At 53.8% G+C, this 23,027-nt stretch overlaps 1 protein-coding gene across 4 annotated transcripts in view; it reads left to right on the plus strand.

The window, feature by feature from the left end:
- Positions 1-210: 210 nt before the first annotated feature.
- The window catches only part of CARM1 (coactivator associated arginine methyltransferase 1), a 51,563-nt gene continuing 28,746 nt past the window's right edge, over positions 211-23,027 (plus strand). The window contains exon 1 of one of the 4 annotated variants that reach the window (XM_016935026.4): positions 211-516. In XM_016935026.4, coding sequence (XP_016790515.1) covers positions 297-516 — 220 coding nt within the window. In that variant the 5' untranslated portion in view covers positions 211-296. Of the gene's footprint in view, positions 517-912; positions 1,194-23,027 lie in introns of those variants that run through there. The other 3 variants (XM_016935027.4, XM_063801186.1, XM_016935028.4) reach the window with 3 other exon arrangements.

The raw sequence follows: 23,027 nt of genomic DNA on the forward strand, positions 1-23,027 counted from the left end.
CGGCGACCGTTCTCGCGGGGCGGGGCGTAGCCGGTCCCGCCCCACGGGGGTGCCCTCTCGTTCGCTCGCTAGCTCCCCGCGCCCAGGACGGCCGGCAGAGGGCGCTGCGCCACGGGGCCGTGCCGCGGCGACGGTAGCGGCGGCGGCGGCGAGGCGGCGCGTGGCCGGCAGGCGGCGCTGCCCGGCTCGGCCTCGGCCTGCACGGCGGCTGCGGCGGCGGTAGCGGCAGCGGCGGCGGCGGCGGCCTGGGCCCGGGCGCAGCGGCGGCGGCGGCGGGGCCTGGAGCCGGATCTAAGATGGCAGCGGCGGCGGCGGCGGTGGGGCCGGGCGCGGGCGGCGCGGGGTCGGCGGTCCCGGGCGGCGCGGGGCCCTGCGCGACCGTGTCGGTGTTCCCCGGCGCCCGCCTCCTCACCATCGGCGACGCGAACGGCGAGATCCAGCGGCACGCGGAGCAGCAGGCGCTGCGCCTCGAGGTGCGCGCCGGCCCGGACGCGGCGGGCATCGCCCTCTACAGCCGTGAGTACGGGGCCCCGGGGCAGGCGCAGGGCCGGGGCTGCGCACGAGGCCGGCCCGGGGCGGGGGCCGGCGGGGAGGGGCCCTGAGCGCGGGGGCCTGGCGTGGGGTCCCCGGGACTGAGCCGGTGGCCTGCAGGGAGCGACCGTGGAGGGCCAGTGCCAGGGGACAGACAGAGAAAAGAGGGCGTGCGTGGTGGCCGGAGGGGCAAGGTGCCCAGAGTGAGCAAGGAAGCGCGAAATGGGGAGTGAAGGGCCTGAGATTTGGGAGGGGTGGGTGAGCAGGAAGTGGGGGGCTCTGAGTGGAAGGGGAATTTGGAGGACGCCAGGCGTGGGGGGCTTAAGCGTGGGGGAGGGAGGTCCGGGGTGCGGGAGAGGTGGGCGTCTCGGGGGCGGGCGTGGCCGCCTCTGCAGGGAGGAGGGTGGGGCGTGGGCGGCCCGGGATCCCTCTGGGGACCCCCTGGATAGCTCAGGACGGTCGGAAAGTGTTTGCTGGTCTGGGGCGCCCGCGAGTACCGAGTTCCACCGCTGTGCAAGGTGTGGTGTTCAGGACCCCCGAATGGGAAACTTCAGGATCTGGGGAGAGGGCCCATGCGAGGACGGTGGGAGCCGCAGGGTGAGCTCCTCGTGGAAACGTGGACGGGACGGGCCCCTTCCTGATGCCGGGCTTCGAAGTAAGAGGTAACAGCCTCCTCCCATCTTCTTTTGGGGGATGTGAGAAGCTGGTTACATTTTCCGAAGCTGCTTTCAAAACTGACATTTCACTGGGGGGAAAAGAAAATCACAAATGTGTTTGCCAGCACCCCTCACCCCCGCTCCCAGTCTTTGTAGTTCATTCTTCTTCTTGTTACTCCTTCTTATCTCTTCTCTTTGATTCCTTGTTCACATTTTGCTACTCTGTGTCATTTGGCTTTGTCTTTCAGGGCTTCTTGCACTGATGCCCTGGGGAACCCCTCAGGAGGCCTCTAGCTGGCTTGGGTCCTGTGTGAATTTTTTGCCACTTTGGAAACGGCCCGATTAAAGGAAAGCCCGAGGAGCAGTCCGTTCACACTGGGTTTTCCCTGTACCTCGACTTTGAAAACGTGGACTAAAGGAGTTGTGTCTGCTGTCCGAGGGTGCCGTCTCTTTTTGCTGGTGCAGAGCCTGGGTCTTCTTGGACCAGATGAGGAGAGGGGAAGGAGGGTATTTCAGGGGGGGTTTCAGAGTTCAAGGCAGACACTCATCTCAACAGAACCCCAGATCATAAGCAAAACCTATTCACTGGGCAAGCATTGGTAGCCAACTTTGTCCTGAACAGAACAAAGCAGGGCAGCGTTTCCAAAACTAGGGTCCCAGGGCTTATCCTCAAAGGAGTTCCAGGAGAGTTGGCTATCATTTTTAAATAAACCTTTAAAAAAATTTTTTAGGACCAGGCGGGGTAGCTCAGCACTTTGGGAGGCTAAGGTAGGAGGATCACTTGAGGTCAGGAGTTCGAGACCAGCCTGGCCAACATGGTGAAACCCCGTCTCTACTAAAAATACAAAACAGCGGGGTGTGGTGACATGTGCCTGTCCCAGCTACTCGGGAGGCAGAGGCAGGAGAATCACTTGAACCTGGGAGGCAGAGGTTGCAATGAGCTGAGATCGTGCCATTGCACTCCAGCCGGGGAGACAGAGTGAGACTCCATCTCAAAAAAAAAATTTTTTTTAGAACAATTTTAGTTTAGTTTTTTTTTTTTTTTTTTTTTTTTGAGACAGAGTCTTGCTCTGTCCCCCAGGCTGAAGTGCAGTGGCTCAATCTCGGCTCACTGCAAGCTCTGCCACCTGGGTTCACGCCATTCTCCTGCCTCAGCCTCCCGAGTAGCTGGGACTACAGGCGCCTGCCGTCATGCCCGGCTAATTTTTTGTGTTTTTAGTAGAGACGGGGTTTCACCATGTTAGCCAGGATGGTCTCGATCTCCTGACCTCATGATCCGCCCGCCTCGGCCTCCCAAAGTGCTGGGATTACAGGCGTGAGCCACCGCGCCCTGCCAGAACAATTTTAGTCTTATAGATGTATTGGCAACATAGTGAGATGTTCCTACCATCTTATTCCTGGAGTAACATTTTGTGTTTGTATTTGTGTTTTTGTTTTTGTTTTGTTGATACTCTTGAAAGTATTACTTGTTATTAAGACAGCACTTCTCTTTGAGAGGTAATTGGTAACTGAAACATTTTTTATTATTAGAGACAAGGTTTCACTGTCACTGTGTTGCCCAGGCTGGTCTCCAACTTCTGAGCTCAAGTGATCTTCCTGCCTCCCAGAATGCTGGGATTACAGGTGTGAGCCACCCCACCTGACCGGAAACATTCATAAAAAGGAGAAAGTCCACATTCCTCAGAGAGCCTCAGTCCCAGATTCCCAGATGATATATCCTTAGGGTTCTGAAATAATTTTTTTTTACACTTTTTTGTTTTTTTTCTTTCTTTTTTTTTTTTTTATTTTTATTTTTTATTTTTTCAGACAGGGCCTCACTCTGTTGCTCAGACTGGAGTGCAGTGGTACAGTCTCAGTCTCAGCTCACTGCAGCCTTCCATGGCTAAAGTGATCCTCATACCTCAGCCTCCCTAGTAGCTGGGACCACAGGCATGTGCCACACCCAGCTAATCTTTCATATTTTTTGTAGAGAAAGGGTTTTCACTGTGTTGGCCAGGCTGGTCTCAAACTCCTGGGCTCAAGTGATCCTCCCTCCTTGGCCTCCCACAGTCCTGGAATTACAGGCATGAGCCACCGCACCGCCCTCTTTATCCTTAAGTAACATTGGTATGGAGATAAAAAACATGGGTTCTTGGCCAGGCGTGGTGGCTCACACCTGTAATCCCAGCACTTTGAGAGGTTGAGGCAGGTGAATCACTTGAGGTCAAGAGGTTGAGACCAGCTTGGCCAACATGGCAAAATCTCGTCTCTACTAAAAATGCAAAAATTAGCCAGGTGTGGTGGTACCTGCGACTGTAGTCCCAGCTACTCCGGAGGATGAGGTGGGAGGATCGCTTGAACCAGGGAAGCAGAGGTTACAGTGAGCTGAGATTGCACCACTGCATGTCAGCCTGGGTGACAGAACAAGACCCTGTCTGAAAAAAAAAAAAAAAAGCATGGGTTCTGGAGTTGGAGGTGATCAGTGCTGGGTGTATTAATTTCCCATGGCTGCAATAACAAATTATGACAGATTTTTGGTTTAAGACAACAGGAATGGATTCTCTCTCAGTTCATGGCCAGAAGTCTGAAATCATGGTACTGGCAGGGCCACAATCCCTGGGGAGGTTCTACAGGAAAATCCTTGCATCTTCCAGATTGCAGTGGATCCAGCTGTTGCTTGATTTGCAGCAGCAAAACCCAAGTCCCTGCGTCTGTCTTCACTCCTGTGTCTTGTGTCCTCTTTTTTCCTTTTTTTTTTAAAGTGAGATGGAGTCTCGCCATGTTATAGGCTGGTCTTGAACTCCTAGGCTCAAGTGATCCTCCCACCTCAGCTGTTCTTTTCTTTTCTTTTTTTTTTTTGAGACGGAGTCTGGCTCCGTCACCCAGGCTGGAGTGCAATTGCGCGATCTCCGCTTACTGCAAGCTCTGCCTCCTGGGTTCAGGCCATTCTCCTGCCTCAGCCTCCCAAGTAGCTGGGACTACAGGCGCCCACCACCACGCCCGGCTAATTCTTTGTATTTTTAGTAGAGACGGGGTTTTACCGTGTTAGCCAGGATGGTCTCGATCTCCTGACCTCGTGATCTGCCCACCTTGGCCTCCCAAAGTGCTGGGATTACAGGCTTGAGCCACCGTGCCCGGCCCCAGCTGTTCTTTTCTTATAAGGACACTGGGCATTGGATTTAGGGCCCACTTTATATCTAGGATGATCTCATCTCAAGATCCTTATCTGCAAAGACCCTATTTCCTAATAAGGTCACCTTCGCAGATTCCAGGGGTTACAACTTGGATGTCTGTCTTTTTTTTTCTTTTTTTGAGATGGAATTTTGCCCAGGCTGGAAGTGCAATGGCGTGATCTCGGCTCACTGCAACCTCTGCCTCCCGGGTTCGAGCGATTCGCCTGCTTTGGCCTCCCAAAGTCCTGGGATTACAGGGATTAGAGGCATGTGCCACCATGCCCGGTTAATTTTTTTTGTATTTTTAGTAGAGATGGGGTTTCTCCGTGTTGGTCAGGCTGGTCTCGAACTCCTGACCTCAGGTGATCCGCCCACCTTGGCCTCCTAAAGTGCTGGGATTACAGGCGTGAGCCACCGCCACCAGCCTCACATATGGCTAATTTTTAAGTTTCTTCTAGCGATGGGGTCTCACTATTTTGCCCAGGCTGGTCTTGAACTCTTGGGCTCAAGCAGTCCTCCTGCCTTGGCCTCCCAAAGTGCTAGGATTACAGACGTGAGCCACTGCGCCCGGCCAATAAATATTTGTGTCCATGTTACTGACAGCAGTGTTCGTTGGTGTGGCATGGGAATGAGCTAGCTTTTCTAGGAGGAGCCCCCTATGCTCCAGGGCTGCCCCGCTGTCTTGGCTCACTGGCCATGGGAGGGAGTCCTGGGCCATGACCTGTACCTAACATAGGAGGCCCAGGAGAGGCACGTGGGGAGGACTTCCAGCCCTGTTCCTTGACGTCTGCACCCTCCAGGGGAAGGATGACAGCTGCAGAAGGGCCTGTCTCTGTCACTCTGTAGTGAACAGTTACTTCTTGCCATCTGAAGTCACCCTGGCCTATGTCCATGAGATTGGCCAAATGGCAACTACCAACACCAGGCCATTGTCCCTATGCAGAGGGGGAGGCCCTTTGGCGTGGGCTTCCTGGGCTTGAGGAAGCTTTGGCATGGCCTCTGGAGTTCCTGGGCATAGGCTGCCCTCCCTTGGAAAGGAGGCAGTTTCTCAGGGAGGGGTGCCGGGAAAGAGAACAGAACAAACTCTCACTTCCCCAGCCCTGTGGCGCTCTTTCTGGAAATGACTGTGTCACTTTTCTTTCTTGGTCAGCACGAGTCAGTGTGGCCAGTGCTTTAGACTCTCCCATCCCCTTGGCTCAGAAGCTTACACAGCAGCATGGGCTCCGTCAGGGGCTAAACTTCAGTTTGTGAGGGGCATGCCAGGGGGTGGAAAGTTCAGAGAAAAACCCTTTGTCCAAAGAAGGTGAAGAATGGCCTGCTGTCACCGAACCAGGGGCCCTTGTGACTTCCTTTGGTTACACTCCTGGGATCCCCCTGACAGCTGGGGCAGGGGTATAGAAGAGCTTGTTATGTGCCCCATCTTTAGGACATCTCGATGTCAAGCTGGAGTGACAACAGGGAAAGTTAGTAACCCCAGAAAGGCATTTGTGTTTCAGCGGTGCCTGCGTGTGGCTAATGGATACTGTCATTTATTGAGCATTTACCCTGTACCAGACTGTGCATAAACTTGTGTTGACTCAAAATGCTTGACCTTGGGGGCAGCTAGGGAAAGGGCAGTGATATAAATTAGGCCTATGGGCCACATTGAGCCTGTGGCCTATTTTTATCTGTGTTTGTATTTTATTAGTGAGACAGAGTCTCACTGTGTTGCCCAGGCTGGAGTGCAATGGCATGGTCTTGGCTCACTGTAACCTCCACCTCCCAGGTTCAAGTGATTCTCATGCCTCACCCTCCTGAGTAGCTGGGATTACAGGCCTGTGCCACCACCCTGGCTAATTTTTGTATTTTTAGTAGAGACAGGGTTTCACCATCTTGGCCAGGCTGGCCTCGAACTCCTGACCTCAAATAATCTGCCTGCCTCAGCCTCCCAAAATGCTGGGATTACAGGTGCGAGCCACCGCACCCAGCCTGTGTTTTATTATTTATTTATTTTGAGATGGAATCTCGCTCTGTTGCCCAGGCTGGAATGCAGTGGCGCAATCTTGGCTCACTGCAACCTCTGCCTCCCAGGTTCAAGTGATTCTCCTGTCTCAGCCTCCCGAGTAGCTGGGATTACAGGCACATGCCGCCATGCCCAGCTAATTTTTTGTATTTTAGTAGCTCACTGCAGCCTCTAACTCCTGGGCTCAAGTGATCCTCTGGCCTCATCCTCCCAAGTAGCTGGGACTACAAGCACATGTCACCACCCTTGGCTAATTTAAGCAATTTTTTTAGAGACAGAGTCTTGCTGTGTTTCCCAGGCTGGCCCCAAACCCCTGGCCTCAAACCATCCTCCTCCTGCCTGAGCCTCAGAAGTAGCTGGGATTATAGTCACGAACCACTGGGCCCGGTGTGGCCTATTTTTGTACAGACAAAGCTAAGAAAGGCTTTTACAGTTTTTGAGAGATTGATTAGGGAAAAAAACTAAAACCCAATCCACAAACAATAATCAGTTGAGACCACAGTGTCCTGCAAAACCTGAAATATTTACTCACTGGCCCGAGGCAGGGAAAGCTTGTAGACCCCTGGGATAAATGAATGAGGCAGGCAGGAGTTGGGGTCTGTGGGGAGTTTGGCCCCAGCCAAAAGAGAAACCAAAAAATCCTTCCTTTGTTTTGGGTGTGAAGAGTCCCACTCTCTCAGGCCCAATAGAGCATACTTCTGAATTGTGTGAGCCCCTTGTGCCAATTGTGGCGCTTACTGTATGTTACCACTTACTCTGAAAAGAGTTCTGTGAGGTCAGAGATACCAACCCCAATTTACTGGTGGAAAAACAGAAATGAAAGAACTTGACTGGCCAAAGTGATGTGGTTGGCAGGCAGCAGAGATGGCTTTGGCATTCTGGGTGACTGGATGCCCACCTTAACTGCATATATAAGTGGTTCAGTGACATTTATCTGTTCATCACAAAGACCCAAAGTAGCAGAGGCTTAATTAAACACGATGGCATTTTATTTTTTGTGCTCTAATGCTAAAGTGTGAAGATTGGCAGGTGCCAAAGTCTCCTGGGCTCTTGGAAGTTCCCAGATCCAGGTCCTCCCCCCGGCTTTTTTTTTTTTTTTTTTTTTTTGAGATTGTGTCTCACTCTGTTGCCCAGGGGCTGCAGTGCAGTGGCGTGATCTCAGCTCACTGCATCCTCTGCCTCCCGGGTTCAAGCGATTCTCCTGCCTCAGCCTCCCAAGTATCTGGGACTACAGGCGTGTGCCACCACGGCTGGCTAATTTTTGTATTTTTAGTAGAGACGGGGTATCGCCACGTTGGCCAGGCTGTTCTCAAACTCTTTACCTCAGGTGATCCACCCGCCTCGGCCTCCCAAAGTGCTGGGATTACAGGCCACTGCCCCAGGCTGATCCTCCACCATTCTTAAGGTGAGGGCTTGTCCTCAGGTTTCAGCATGACTGCTGGAGTCCCGCCATTACACCCTGGCTTCCAGACAGCAGGACAGAGGAAGGGACAAAGGAGAAAGGGTGCAAAGGTCACATCCAGGTGTTTGTTAAGAAAGGTTCCCAGTAGCTGATGCAAGGTGCTTCTGCTTTCATTTTGTTGGCTAGAATGTAGTCACATGACCACTGCCAGCTGCAAGGGATGCTGGGAAATGTAGTTTTCAATCTGAGCGGTCATGTGCTCAGCTGAATTTAGGGTTCCAGTTTCCATGGACAAAGAGAGAACATACAGGGAGTCACCTTGGCCACAGTGGGTAGGATCTGGACCTGGCCAGAATGTTGGGAAGGACGTTTCTGGGTTATGGAGAGGTGCTCCAGTGGGCCAGGGCTGGAGACAGCCACCTGGCTTGGAGCACAGGGTCCCCTGTGAGGAGTGGAGGGGCTAAAAGTGGAAACAGGGCTGGGTTGGAATCGAGGATTTTTTTGGTTTTTTTGGAGATGAATTCTCGCCCTGTCGCCCAGGCTGGAGCGCAGTGGCTCAATGTCATCTCACTGCAACCTCTAGCCTCCCAGGTTCAAGTCATTCTCCTGCATCAGACTCCCAAGTAGCTAGGATTATAAGTGCGTGCAACCACACCCAGATAATTTTTGTATTTTTAGTAGATACGGGGGTCTCACCCTTTTGGCCAGGCTGGTCTTGAACTCCTGACCTCAAGTGATCCATCCGCCTTGGCCTCCCAAAGTCCTGGGATTACCGGCATGAGTCACCGCACCCAGCCTCAGGTGAAATCTTAATGGAAGGTGTCCAGTGCTGTGAGCAGCTCCTGGTCACCAAGCACTGGCCCTCTGTGTAGGGGGTCTGGATGAGATGGGTGGGCAAGGCCTTTCAACAGAAGCTGGAGTGTGGTGTGAACTTGCTAATGACTTTGAGATGCCAAGCCTCACACACCTCAGACCAGGTTGGATTTAGCAGGTGGAGAGGCTCAGGAAGACCTCTGTGGCAGGTGTGTCTCCTTTCTGCGGGAACCTGCTGCTTCTAAGGTCTGCTGGAGAACCTGGGAGGTGGTGAGTTTGCAAAGACATCCAGGGAAGCAGCCACTTAAGCGAGGGCAGGATGGAGGGGCCCACCTGGGCCACACCTGGCTGCTTGAGGTGGCGAGTTGAGGCTGGGAGGGGTTTCCGTCAGTTCCATCAGCTCAGAGCTAGGATTTTTTTTTCTTCTTTTTTTGAGACAGGGTCTTGCTGTGTCACCCAGGCTGGAGTGCAGTGACACGATCATAGCTCATTGCAGCCTGTAACACCCAGGCTCAAGGGATTCTCCCTCCCTCAGCCTCTCTACAGGCTGGGACCACAGGCGCACATCACCATGCCTGGCTAATTTTTTTTTTTTTTTTTTTTTTTTTTGTAGAGACAGGGTCTCACTATGTTGCTCAGGCGGATGTGAAACTCCTGGGCTCAAGCGATTCTCCTACCTTGGCCCCCAAAGTGCTGGGATTACAGGTCTGAGTCATGGCAGCCACGGCTCCAGAGCTCGGGTTCTTAATCTGGTCTATGGATGGCCCCTGGGGGCGGTCCCATGAGCCCCTCACAATTGGACACAGTTTTGCAAAGGGGTAAAAGGACAAGAATCAGTAGCTGTGACTGTGGATGAGCCTCTGAGCTTCACTTTCCCTCCCTGAAAGGGGGTGACAGTGGCACCCCCCTGGAGGTTTTCGTGGAGGGGAGGAAACACATAAAATACTTCACCCCAGTTGGGCACAGAGGCTCATGCCTGTAATCCCAGGTTTTGGGAGGCCGAGGCAGCAGGGCGGTTTGAGTCCAGGAATTTACAACCAGCCCGGGAAACACAGTGAAACTGTATCTCTTAAAAAATAATTTAAAAAAATTAGCCGGCATGGTGGCACATGCCTCTAGTCCCAGCTATTCCAGAGGCTGAGGCGGGAGGATTGCTTGAGCCCAGAAGCTTGAGGCTACATTGAGCCATAATCGTACCACTGCACTCCATCCCGGGAAACAGGGCAAGACCTTGTCTCTAAAAAAAAAATGCTTCTTGCTTGATGACTTGTGATATATGAAAAGGAAGAAAAAAAAGAAAAGCTTTGCCCTGTGTGCCTGGCCCGAAGTAAGTGCTCCATAAATTGGCCGTGGTGTAGCTGTGGATTCTCTGCACATTTTTCTGTGCAGAACCTCCCCTGATTTCGGTCAGCTTCTCAGAAGGATCTGTGACTGAAAAAGGGTACCAGTTCCTGGAGGACAGCACCTGATGGGGGAGTGGAGTCTGCCCCGGCTGGTAAGGGATTGGGGGCTCTCTGCGCAGGGCCAGGACATCTCTCCGGGGACAGGCGAGAAGCTTTGAAAGGGCAGGAAGGAGAGGGCAGCAAGGTCAGATGCTGTGAGAGGTCAGAGTGAGAGCCAAGGGGCGGTCACTGGATTTCTGAGCAGGAGGTCACAGGTGACCTCAGAGAGCAGTCCCCTGGAGGGCTGGGGTGGGGGAGGGGCCAGCCAGATGGCAGGTCTTGGGGGAGGTGACAGTGGAGCTGCAGAGAGAGCAGGGGGGACGGTGACCTTTCCCAGCCCACTGAGACCCACTCTTTGATTCATTCAGCCAGAAACAGGCAGCGAAAGTGGACTCGCCGTCTCCATAGTGCGGTAGCTCCCATCCAGCCAGCTTGAAATGGTCAGCAGAAATTCACCAAGCATCTGCTGTGCACCAGTTACTGTTTTAGGAGCCCAGGGATGTGGTGACACCCGAGATAAACACAAGGTCCCACATTTGCAGGCCTGGGGACATTGTCTGAGGAGCGCTAAATCAGCAATCACTTAAAACAAGCTGAGGGGCTCCAGGATGCTGGGGGAGGGGCTCTGCTTAGAGGGAGGCTGAGGGCAGAGTCGTGCTTGTGGTAAGAGCTCTAGCAGGGGCCAGCTGGCAAGTCCTGATCCACTCCTTAGCATCCCGGTGACCACTTTGTGCCTCAGTTTCCTTGGCTGTCAGTTGTGGATCTTGACATCGTCTACCTTAGAGGGTTGTTGTGAGTGGCAAGCTGATAGAAGTAAAGTGCTTAAAATAGCGTCTGGCACTGCAGGAGGGAAGACCTCCTCTGGGAATGAACTTGTGGGCCTGGCATGGCCAAGGGCATGCAGTGGGGGGGATGGGGAGGCAAGGGACGCCTGTGATGGAGGCTGGGCTCCAGCCATGCTGTGGCCCGCTGTGCTTTCCTGGCAGGGCGATCATGGGCAAATGCCTCAGTGTCCCCGAATCTCAGCTTCCTTATTGGTGGGAGGATTCGGTGAGTGGCTTCCCTGGTGGAAAGTGGCCTTGGCCAGAGTAGACATCTGTGGCTGGACTGTATACAGAGCCCTGCCCAAGTCGGACACAGCCCCCCAGTCTCCAGTGCACTCTGTCTTTTTTTTTTTTTTTTTTTTTTTGAGACAGGGTCTCACTCTGTCGCCCAGGCTGGAATACAGTGGAGCGATTTCTGCTCACTGCAACCTCCGCCTCCCAGGTTCAAGTGATTCTCGTGCCTCAGCCTCCTGAGTCTCTGGGACTATAGGCATGTGACACCATGCCCGGCTAATTTTTGTGTTTTTAGTAGAGACGGGGTTTCACCATGTTAGCCAGGCTGGCCTCGAACTCCTAACCTCAAGTGGATCTGCCCGCGTTGGTCTCCCAAAGTGCTGGGATTGCAGACATGAGCCACCGTGCCCGACCTCAGTCTTGGGGAGCAGAGAGAAGGCAGACAGAGAACCCCATCTCCTCTGCTGGGGAAGTGGTCTAGGGAGCACCTTGAAGAGAATGGCAGCTAAGTAGAGGTAGGGGAGAGGCTGGCCTGGCCAGAGAGAGGTGAGCTGCAAAGGAGGGGGACCCAGGGGCCTGCAGGGTGTCTGTGGTCAGCCCTGCTACTCTCTGCCTTTCCTGGCTGGAATGCTATCCCTGGCCTCCCAGCACTCTCTGGGTTAGAGGCTGCAGGCGGTCCTGATTAGCACACATGGGAGCCTCACCTTGGGACCTTGTCCAGGGAACCGTGGTTCTCCCTCCAGTTTCCTCCCATTAAATGGAGGGGGCTTTCGAGGATTGGCCCACACCCAACATAGGTGAATCCTTGGTCTCCTGAGCCTGCTATGTGGCCTGGAAGAGAAGATGTATCCCAAGTTGTCCAGGTGTGGGGGTAGGTAGGACACAGAGGAGCCCTGGGAATCCTGCCCAAGACCCCCTCGTCCCCAGTGATTGAGGAGGAGTCCCTTTCCCCGGTGTAGTTTATCTGTCCCAGGGGCCTTCTCTGGCACCCTCTGGATCTGCTTCCTGATCTCACTCTGGGGAACTGCTTGGGGAGCTTCACGTTTCAGTCTCAAGGATCACGCAGGGCGGACCCTCAGCAGCCTCCAGATCTGCCCAGAAAGTCCACGGTGCCGGCCCTGCCACTTCTTTGTTTGGCTTAAGAGACAGGGTCTCGCTGTGTTCCTCAGGCCGGCGTGCAGTGGTGCGATCATAGCTCACTGTTAGCCTTGAAATCCTGGGCTCAAGCAGTGCTCCTGCCTTAGCCTCCTGAGTAGCTGGGACTACAGGTATGCGCCACCACGGCTGGCTAATTTTTTTAAAAAATTGACTGGGAGTGGTGGCTCATGCCTGTAATCCCAGCACTTTGGGAGGCTGAGGCAGGTGAATCACTTGAGGTCAGGAGTTCAAGACCAGCCTGGCCAACACGGTGAAACCCCATCTCTACTAAAAATACAAAAATTAGCTGGGCACGGTGGTGTGCACCTGTAATCCCAGCTACTTGGGAGGCTGAGGCAGGAGAATCACTTGAACCCAGGAGGCGGAGGTTGCAGTGAGCCAAGATCATGCCACTGCACTCCGGCCTGGGTGACAGAGCGAGACTCTGTTTTTTGTTTTTTTTTTTTTCGTTTTTTGTTTTTTGTTTTTTTAATTACGGGCCAGGTGCAGTGGCTCACGCCTGTAATCCCAGCACTTTGGGAGGCCGAGGTGGGCGGATCACTTGAGGTCAGGAGTTCGAGACCAGCCTGACCAATGTGGAGACCCCTTCTCTACTAAAAACACAAAAATTATCCAGGCATGGTGGCGCATGCCTGTAATCCCAGTTACTCTGGAGGCTGAGGCAGGAGAATCTCTTGAACCCAGGAGATGGAGGTTGTGGTGACCAGAGATCACACAACTGCACTCCAGCCTGGTCAACAAGAGCAAAACTCCGTCTCAAAAAAAAAAAAAAAAGACATAGAGATGGGCTCTCTAGTATGTTGTCCAGGCCGGTCTCAAACTCCTGGACATAAGCAGTCCTCCCCTCCTTGGCCTCCCAAAGATCTAGGATTACAGGCCCGAGTCACTGTGCCCAGCCCAACCTGCCGCTTTGACACTACACAGCTCTGACTTTTGGTTGAAGAATCTGGAGTCCCCAGTTGCCCCCCCTCCCCCTGTGCTTGCCTTTGTTCCCCAAAAACCAGTTACATGAAGGAAATGGAGACCAGGCCTAACCCAGGGCTGAAGGAGTTGGGTCTGGAGATTCTAGGCCCCTCCTGTGTCTCCTCTGGTGTTGATTCTCTGCATCGCTTCTTTATTTTATTATTATTTTTTGAGACTGAGTCTTGCTCTGTCCCCCAGGCTGGAGTGCAGTAGCGTGATCTCAGCTCACTGCAACCTCCGCCTCCCGGGTTCAAGCGATTCTCCTCCCTCAGCCTCCCGAGTAGCTGGGATCATAGACACGTGCCACCACGCCTGCCTAATTTTTGGATTTTTAGTAGAGACGGGGTTTCACCCATGTTGGCCAGGTTGGTCTCAAACTCCTGACCTCAGGTGATCCACCAGCCTTGGCCTCCCAAAGTGCTGGGATTACAGACGTGAGCCATCATGCCTGGCTGCTTATTTATTTTAATTGTTGTTTAGTCAGTACACACACATGCCCAGGCCTTAGTTCTGTTTGATGCTTTTGACAATTATGGACACCCATGTCACCACCACCCAAAGCCAGACATGGAACTTGTTCCCCTCTGGGTAGGTTTGTTCAGTGGGACAGCCCCTCTTTCCCTGTCTGTTCCTCTCATCGTTTGTCCCCTGCTGCCAGGCGGGGCATTCTTGTAAACAGGTCCAGACTGGGTTTGGGGGGCTCTGTGCCCCCCCCACCCCTGCCAGGAGAACCCCCTTTTATTCTTCCTTTTTGTCTGTCTCTTTAAAGCGATTCATTAGCCTTGGCAGGCGTGGGTCTGAGCTGTTTTCCTTTAAGTCGTTGGCAGGTCTTTTCTCCCGCTAATTGTGTTCTCGGAGCTGGGGTTCATTTTTGCCGGATGTGTTACACATGTGCAAGCGTAGTGGTTTTATGTATAGAAAACCTGCCCAGCGGTGTGGGCATGGGTGCTACTCCTGGCGAGGACTGCAGAAAGGCCCCTGGCCAATCAGTGCTCTCGTGAAAGAGAGATGCTCTTGTTAACCATCCCGGGCAGGGGGCATGTGAATAAATAATCAAAGACTGGGGTGCCTCTTGCAGACTGAGGGAGGGACATTCCAGAGAATTTGCCGCATTCTTCCTTGAACAGGACGGGAAGGCGAAGATAGGCTGGAGCTTCCAGATTTCCATCCTGTGCCCTTGAGGGACCCTCTGCAGGAGCCTGGCTCTGCCTTTGAGCCCTGGAGCCCCTAGATGCAGGATGATGGGATGCCTGGCTCTTACTCCCGCTCACACACTCCAAGTCTCGCTATCAGGACAGCCCCCCACAGGGAGCCACAGCAGCCACAGCTCACTCCCTCATTTCTTTTTTTTTTTTTTTTTTGAGACAGGGTCTTGCTGTGTTGCCCAGGCTAGAGTGCAGCGGTGTGAACACAGCTCATTGCAACCTCAACCTCCCAGGTTCAGTTCATGCTCCTACCTCAGCCTCCCGAGTAGCTGGGACGGCAGGTGGCCCCACATCTGGCTAATTTTTTTCTTTCTTTCTTTCTTTTTTTTTTTTTTTTTTGAGATGGAGTTTCACTCTTGTTGCCCAGGCTGGAGTGCAATGGTGTGATCTCAGCTCACCACAACCTCCACCTCCTGGGTTCAAGTGATTGTCCTGCCTCAGCCTCCCCAGTAGCTGGGATTACGGGCATGTGCCACCACGCCCGGCTAATTGTGTATTTTTAGTAGAGACAGGGTTTCTCCATGTTGGTCAGGCTGGTTTCGAACTCCTGACCTCAGGTGATCCACCCGCCTCAGCCTCCCAGCCTGTAGCTGGGATTACAGGCGTGAGCCACCGTGCCCAGCCTAATTTTTGTATTTCTTGTAGAGACGGGGTCTCAACCATGTTGCCTAGGATGCTCTCCAACTCCTGGGCTCATGCAGTCCTCCCACCTCGACCACCCAAAGTGCTGGGATTACAGGTGTGAGTCACCATGCCCCGCCCCCTCCCTCATTTTTATCTTTTATCTTTTTTTTTCTTTTTTAGAGATGGGGGCTGGGTGCGGTGGCTCACGCCTGTAATCCCAGCACTTTGGGAGGCTGAGGCAGGTGGATCACAAGGTCAGGAGTTCAAGACTAGCCTGGCCAAGATGGTGAAACCCCATCCCTACTAAAAAATACAAAAAAAATTTAGCCGGGTGCAGTGGCAGGCACCTGTAATCTCAGTTACTCTGGAGGCTGAGGCAGGAGAATCACTTGAACCTGGGCAGCAGGAGTTGCAGCAAGCCGAGGTCGCTCCACTGCACTCCAGCCTGGATGATAGAATGAGATTCCATCTCAAAAAAAAAAAATGGGGTCTCAATATTTTGCCCACGCTGGTCTCAAACTCCTGGCTTCAAATGATCCTCTTGCCTCAGCCTCTCAAGTAGCTGGGCCTCCTGCCTCAGCATTCTGAGGAGCTGGGCCTCCTGCCTCGGTGTCCCGAGGAGCTGGGCCTCCTGCCTCGGTGTCCTGAGGAGCTGGGACAGCAGGGGGGCACCACCATGCCCCCCTCACTCCCTAATTTTTATAAGAGGAAACTGAGGCACTAAAAGTTTGGTGGCAGAGTTGGGATGTGAACCCAGGTTTGGCCCTGATCCGTTCACTTGGCCATCAGCCCTGCAGCCCCTCCTGCCACTTTTCCCACTCTCTGACTCCTCCACAGGGCAGTGCAAGGCCATGGAGGAAGTGCCTGCCCAAGGCTTACCCCTGCTGCTCCTGGTCCTTGTCCTGTGTCACCGTGTTGGCCATAGCGACCTCTTACAGAGCTCGCCAAAGCCAGTGTCCCGTCTCCCCTGGTTCCTGCCGTGTGTCTGATTTCTTTGTGGCATCAGTAGTGTCTGCCCCCTTCGCCTGTGCCACATCTGGAATCACATCTGGTGAAGCAGCCTGCAGGTCCTGGGGCGGAAGGCGGCCTTCCTAACCCAAACATACTGTTCTCTGAGCCTCGGTGGGGCCAGAAGGGCTCCTGGAGCGCCCTGGGACCTGGCAGAGGGCCTTCCTGCAGCTTTGTGGCCCAGGACATCCTGTGTCTCTGGCTGATGGTCAAAACCTTTCCTTATTCTTTATTTTTTTTAAATGTTTTACTTTTTGTAGAAGCAGGGTCTCGCTTTGTCACCCAGGCTGGTCTCAAACTCATGGTCCCAAGCCATCTCTCTGCCTTGGCCTCCCAAAGCACTGGGATTACAGGCATGTGCCAGCATGCTCTGACTCAGACTCTTTCAAGAGGTGCACTAGGCAGGGACTTCAAGTGGGCCTCAGCCCCAGGGCAGCTTCTCCCTGACCCAACTTCGATTTCCTCCATTGGAGGCTGCCTCCGCCCCAGCCTCTCTGGAGCGCCCCCCTGTACTCCCCTCCTCTGGGTGAGGCCCTTTTGCCAGCCTGAAGGCAGGCCCCAGCCCAGCTTGCTGCACTGAGCTCTCTGTCCTTGGCAATGAGAGCCAGGGTGTGGAGGGTCCCAGTCGCTCTGGGAGATGATCCCCCTCAGCAGCCTGGGGTCTTCTTGCTGCTCCATGACACGCCTCATTCAGCCCGACCTTCCAGGCCACTGTGGGTGTCCCCTCTGCAAAGGGCCTCCTGCTGGCCTAGTCCCCATAGAGAGCTGCAGCCCAGCTCCTGCCATGTGTCACGATGTGACGGACCCTCTTTAGCGCCAGGAAGCAGGCTTGATTGCCTCCTTGTAGTGGTGAGGCTCAGGGGTCAACTAGCCTGGCCTGGCATTGCCCAGGCCCAGAGCACAGGTAGAACCTGGTCCCCTGAGCGTGGCCCCCAGTACCTCCCAGCTGGCTCTCTGGAGGCTGGGATGGAATTTGGCTTTCTTTGGACCAGCTTCTGGGTCCCCAGCTGAGCCACCTGGAGACTGTCATCGCTCTGTTGCTTGGTTTCCCCTCTTAAAAATAGGACTAAGGTCGACCTGGAGGGTGGTTTGAGCACTAACTGAGGCCCTGCACAGCCAACACCTAAGAGTGCTTGCTGGGGCTCCATAAATCACAGCTTCAAAGTTTTGGCCCACGGGAGAAGAAAGACTGGGCGAGCTGGCCCAGCAGACAGCATGTGGAGCGAGGGGGCTGGTGCAGGCCGGTTTTGTGGCTTTGCACCGCGCCCCCACCCGCTACCCTCCACAACCCCATGCTTTTCATAATTATCCACTAAGCTCCCGCGCTTTCTGGGGCTGTGGAACCCTAGCTCACATCTGCTGTCTCTTTTGTAGTGCACAAAGCCCGAGGCGGTGGCAGCTGATTAGCATGGATGCAGGAGACATTTGCATGTAATAGCTCCCAGTGAAGGGGGTGCCCCGTCTCTTTTTCAGAAAAGCCAAGCTCTTTGTCTTGGCCTTCTATTCTTGGGGTTGCCCTTCGCACACCCCACAGCTGAGCAGACTGTCACCCACAGGCCAGGACTACAGGGGAAGGTGGAGCTTAGGGACCAGACCTTAGAGGGAGCCCCCTTACTGAGTGCCCCCCAGGCCTCTGACTGAAGAAGCTTCACAGTGATTTATGAGGTTTGGGTGTCCTCAGTTCAGGGGGCTTTCTCCAGAGCCCACCTAGATGGGGCACGCATTGAGTGCTCTGTCTCCTGAGATCTGACCTGGCAGTCTGGGGCAGGGGGAAAGGGCAGCTGCCCCAAGTAGTGCTTGGGGGCACCATGGAGGCCTTGGCCTACCTGAGATGCCAACAGGACACCCACAGACACCTCTGTTCCATAGGTGGCTGCCTCTCAGCCCTGCCCATACACCACCCAGTGTCCTGTCACTGCGCAATTTCAGAATTTTTTTTTTTTTTTTGAGACAGAGTCTCCCTTTGTCACCCAGGCTGGAGTGCAATGGTGCAATCTCGGCTCACTGCAACCTCCGCCTCCCCAGTTCAAAGGATTCTTCTGCCTCAGCCTCCCAGGTAGCTGGGATTACAGGTGTTCACCACCATGCCCGGCTATTTTTTTTTTTTTTTTGTATTTTTAGTAGAGACGGGGTTTCTCCAAGTTGGCCAGGCTGGTCTCGAACTCCTGGCCTCAGGTGATCCGCCTGCCTCAGCCTCCCAAAGTGCTGGGATTACAGGTGTGAGCTACCGTGCCCGGCCCAGAATTGTTTATTACCTTCTGTAATCCTACATTCTTGGGAACTCCTGAAGTAGATTCAACACTTTGACTTTGTGAGTTGCCAATGCATTTCCAAGCCCGGATCCAACCGTGGACCCTGGCCTTTTGGGCCAGCAGAAGAGGTGGCTGTTTTTTCTCATGAAATATTTTTGAAGGAATGAAGACGAATGCAGCCAACACCTGTGCACTTCCCACCCTCATTTTAAGGAAACCTTGCCCATGGAATGAAGCCCCCCATCCAATCCCCTCCCCAGGGAACAGCTTTATACTAACTCTGGGGGTCGGCTTTTGGAGGGGCCATAAATGGCCTGAAAAGCTAACCTGTAACCTGTAAAGCTTAAGCTTTACAGGTGGGATGTAAATGTTGAGGCGGGAGGATCGCCTAAGGCTGGGAGTTTGAGACCAGCGTGGGCAACATAGCAAGACCCCATCTCTACAGAAAAATAAAAAATTAGCTTTCTGTGGTGGTGCATGCAAGCCTGGGGTCCCAGGTACTCAGGTGGCTGAGGCAGGTGGATTGCTTGAGCCCAGGAGTTTGAGACCAGCCTGGGCAACATAGGGAGACCCTGTCTCTACAAAAAATATAAAAATTAGGTTTTGTTTTGTTTTGTTTTGTTTTTGAGACAGAGTTTCGCTCTTGTTGTCCAGGCTGGAGTGCAGTGGCGCGATCTTGGCTCACTGCAACCTCCACCTCCCGGGTTCAAGTGATTCTCCTGTCTTAGCCTCCCAAGTAGCTGGGATTACAGGCGCCCACCACTACACCTGGCTAATTTTTGTATTTTTAGTAGAGATGGGGTTTTACCATGTTGGCCAGACTGGTTTCAAACTCCTGACCTCGGGTGATCCACCTGCCTCGGCCTCCCAAAGTGCTGGGATTACAGGTGTGAGCCACCCCACCGCGCCTGGCCTGAAAATTAGTTTTGTGTGGTGGTACATACCTGTGGTCCCAGCTACTTTGTTTTATTTACATATATATATGTATATGTATATACATATATATGTGTATACGTATATACATATATACACACATATATACACACACATATATACACATATGAATATATAGACACATATATACACATATGCATATACACACACACATATACACACACACACACACATATATATATATATATTTTTTTTTTTTTTCTTGGTATAGCTCTATCCTTCCTGAAGTCCCAGCTCCTTAGGAGGCGGAGGTGGGAGGATTGCTTCTTGAGCACAGGAGGTCGAGGCTGCAGTGTGCTGTGACTGGGCGGGCCATTGCACTCCAGCCTGGGTGACAGAGGGAGACCAAAACTGAGTCAGTGTTCCCAAGCAGTGTGTGAAGCTGATTCTCTGTCAGCCACGTGCCAGATGGGTTGGGTCCCAGGGGTGGCCACCTGGGGGACAGGGCCAGACACTTGTTCTGGGCCCAATATGGCCTTGTGTCCAGAACTCTCTCGGTGGCTCCTTCTCTCGACCCTTTGCCTTGAGCCGGAGCACTGTGGGGACACAGGGACCAAGACTGGTGTTTTGTGCCAATGCCACACTACTGTGTGCCCGTGGGTCTTGGGCCGGGCATGGGTGGGTTCGTCCTCATGGCTACACAGTGAACCACGTGTTATTTTATTTTTCTAGACACTAAAGCTGAGGTGTCGGGAGGTGATGGTCCCTTGCTTGCAGGTGGCAGAGCTCAGGTTCAAACCTGGATCTTACTGCACCTGGCTCGTTTGGGAGGCCTCCCTTGCTGGAATGCAGGTCAGGGAGCCCCGATGCCCTTGGGCTGACTGCCCCACGTCCATCACACCCACTGAGGGCCGCGGGGTGGGTGCAGGGCTTGTTCTGGGAGATTCCAAGCTGAGGAAAGCAGGGCTGTCCGCCAGCCTCCAGCTGGGTCACAGAAGAGGCTCAGGGCCTGTTCCCACTCCCCTCCCCCAGCCAGCAGGGTCCAAAAGGATGTTGGGGGGGTGGTCCCCAGTCCGGCCTGCCCACTCTAGGGAGGGGCCCAGATAACTTGCGTAGACGCCGGCCCTCCCGCCCCCAGCCTTCGCCATTGCCTTTTGTCTGGCTATCTTTCATGTACAAGGGAGAAATTCAAGCCACTCAGGAGGGTGTAACATGAAAAGTCAGTCTCTCCTTCTCTCCGCACTGCCCGTGACCTGTGGTTTCTCAGGCACATACAAGCGCGCACGCATAAATCTCTCCTCCAACCTGCTGGGCTTCAAGTTATGCACGTTCACACAATGGCAGAGGAGGGTGCGGATTGAAAAGTATGACTTGCTTCCCGGAGGCAGCACTGAAGTCACTTTATTGTGTTTCCAGACAAGCCCCATGAATGCAGTGTGCACTGCCCCTCCTCCCTCTGTCCCTTCCCCGCCCATCTGTACACCTGTGGTGCGTAGGTTTTACACCACTCTGTGCCTTACGTTGTGGCTCGATCATTTAACATGTCAGTGTGTACCGATGGAAATTGATTTCTTTTAATTTGCCACATCTTCATTTATTCATTCTTTGATTAATTGATGGATATTTCGGTTTTCTGCTTTGGGGGCATTCAGATCCAGGTGTATCTCTGCAAGTAGAGCTTGTAGCATACATAAGGCCCTGCAAAGGGATTTCTGGGCCGGAAGTTTTTGATCAGTTGCTCAGACATAGTTCTGATGTGCTGGGGAAGTGCCCGTTCAGGGCCATGGCTGCAGGGCTCCTGGACACCCAGCTCCGGTGCTGGAGTGGGGTTGGGATTCGCCCAGAGGCCAGGGCTGCGCCAGAGGAGCCCAGGGTGACCTCATGGTCCTCAGATACCCGGGGCTGGGCAGCACGGTGGAACAGCTGCTCCAGAGCTTCTCCGAGGACGACATCGGAGGATCCGACTCAGGTTACGGCAGGAGAGGGAGGCCAGGCCGGGTTAGGGTTCTGGGGTTTGGGATTCTCTTCCGAGGCTGGCATTGATCTGTTGCTGATGATGGTAACAGCAGCTGCTCTTGTTTATGAAGTACTTAACACCTCCCGCTCCCTCCATTACCTAGGAATCCTCACTGCAGGGAGGGGTTTTCATCCCCATTTTGTGCCTATTTTATTTATATTATTTTATTTTTTGAGGCAGAGTTTTGCTCTTGTTGCCCAGGCTGGAGTGCTATGGCACGATCTCTGCTCACTGCAACCTCTGCCTCCTGGGTTCAAGTGATTCTGCTGCCTCAGCCTCTTGAGTAGCTGGGATTACAGGTGCCCGCCACCATGTCTGGCTAACTTTTTGTATTTTTCGGTAAAGATGGGGTTTCACCATGTTGGCCAGGCTGGTCTCAAACTCCTGACCTCAGGTGATCCACCCGCCTCAGCCTCCCAAAGTGGTGGGATTACAGGCGTGAGCCAACACTCCCGGCCCTGCCCATTTTATTTATTTATTTTTATTTTTATTTTTATTTTTTTCAGATGGAGCTTTGCTCTTTTTGCCCAGGTTGGAGTGGAATGCAACCTCTGCCTCCCAGGTTCAAGTGATTCTCCTGCCTTAGCCTCCTGAGTTGCTGGGATTACAGGCATGTACCACCGTGCCTGGCTAATTTTATATTTTGAGTAGAGACGGGGTTTCACCATGTTGGCCAGGCTGATCTCGAGCTCCTGACCTCACATGATCCACCTGCTTCGGCCTCCCATAGTGCTGGGATTACAGGCGTGAGCCACTGCCCCCACTGTGCCTATTTTATTTTATTTCGAGACAGAGTCTTACTCTCTCCCCCAGGTTGGAGTGCAGTGGTGCGATCTCGGCTCACTGCAACCTCCGCCTCCTGGCTTCAAGTGATTCTCCTGCCTCAGCCTCCTGAGTAGCTGGGACTACAGGCACCCGCCACCACGCCCGGCTAATTTTTTTTATTTTTAGTAGAGATAGGTTTTCACCGTGTTAGCCAGGATGGTCTCGATCTCCTGACCTTGTGACCCGCCTGCCTTGGCCTCCCAAAGGGCTGAGATTACAGGCGTGAGCCACCGCCCCCTGTCATTGTGCCCATTTTATAGATGGGGCTCCTGAGGCCAGGGGTGAAGGCAGGTGCTAGTTCGGGGGATCCAAGCCCTGCCAGACTCTGCTGCATGTGGGGTCTGACCTAGTGAAGTTCCAGGATGGTGCCCTGGGGCCGGGCTGTCAGGCCCTCCACGTGGGTTATGTCACCTCACCCTTTAGTATGTGTCAGGGTGGCGGTTGGACAGATGAGGAAGTCAAGGCCAGGGCTGGAGAACAGTGGGTTCGGCCCTGAACCCAGTCCCTCCTTGATAAACCCAAGTCCTCCTTGATGCCAAAGCCCATCCTTTCAGCCACCTCCCTGCTGGGTGACCCTAGGGTCATCTCTGCCGCCTCTTGGGCACATGGGTGCCAAGCCACACAGGAATGGGGGAAAGCTTCTGGTTCCCAGTTTGGAAACAAGGTCACCTCTGCCAGGGCAGTGGGGCCTGGCTCAGGTGTCGCCTCCTCCCGAGTCTGCCTGGAATCTGAATTGGGCCTGGTCCGCATGCATCAGCTTCCGTGCTTTCCCTCCTCTCAGCGCTTACTGCCAGTTCCTGTTGTCCGTCTCCTCACTGCCCTGCTGGGTGCTGTCTGCCTCCCACTGTGGACTCCCAGCATGGGAGGGCCGGGGGTGGCTCTCTGGTTCACCGCCAGGTCCTCTGTGCCTGCATGTGGTCCGGGCAGAGCAGGCTGAGCAAAGAGATGCCAGCTGAGTGGGCTTCAGAAAGCGTGTTTTTTTTTTCCCGTGCCTGTGGGATGGGAGTTGGCCACGGGGGGTCGGG

Source organism: Pan troglodytes, chromosome 20 (genome assembly GCF_028858775.2).
Source record: "Pan troglodytes isolate AG18354 chromosome 20, NHGRI_mPanTro3-v2.0_pri, whole genome shotgun sequence".
In the NCBI taxonomy this organism is placed as follows: domain Eukaryota; kingdom Metazoa; phylum Chordata; class Mammalia; order Primates; family Hominidae; genus Pan; species Pan troglodytes.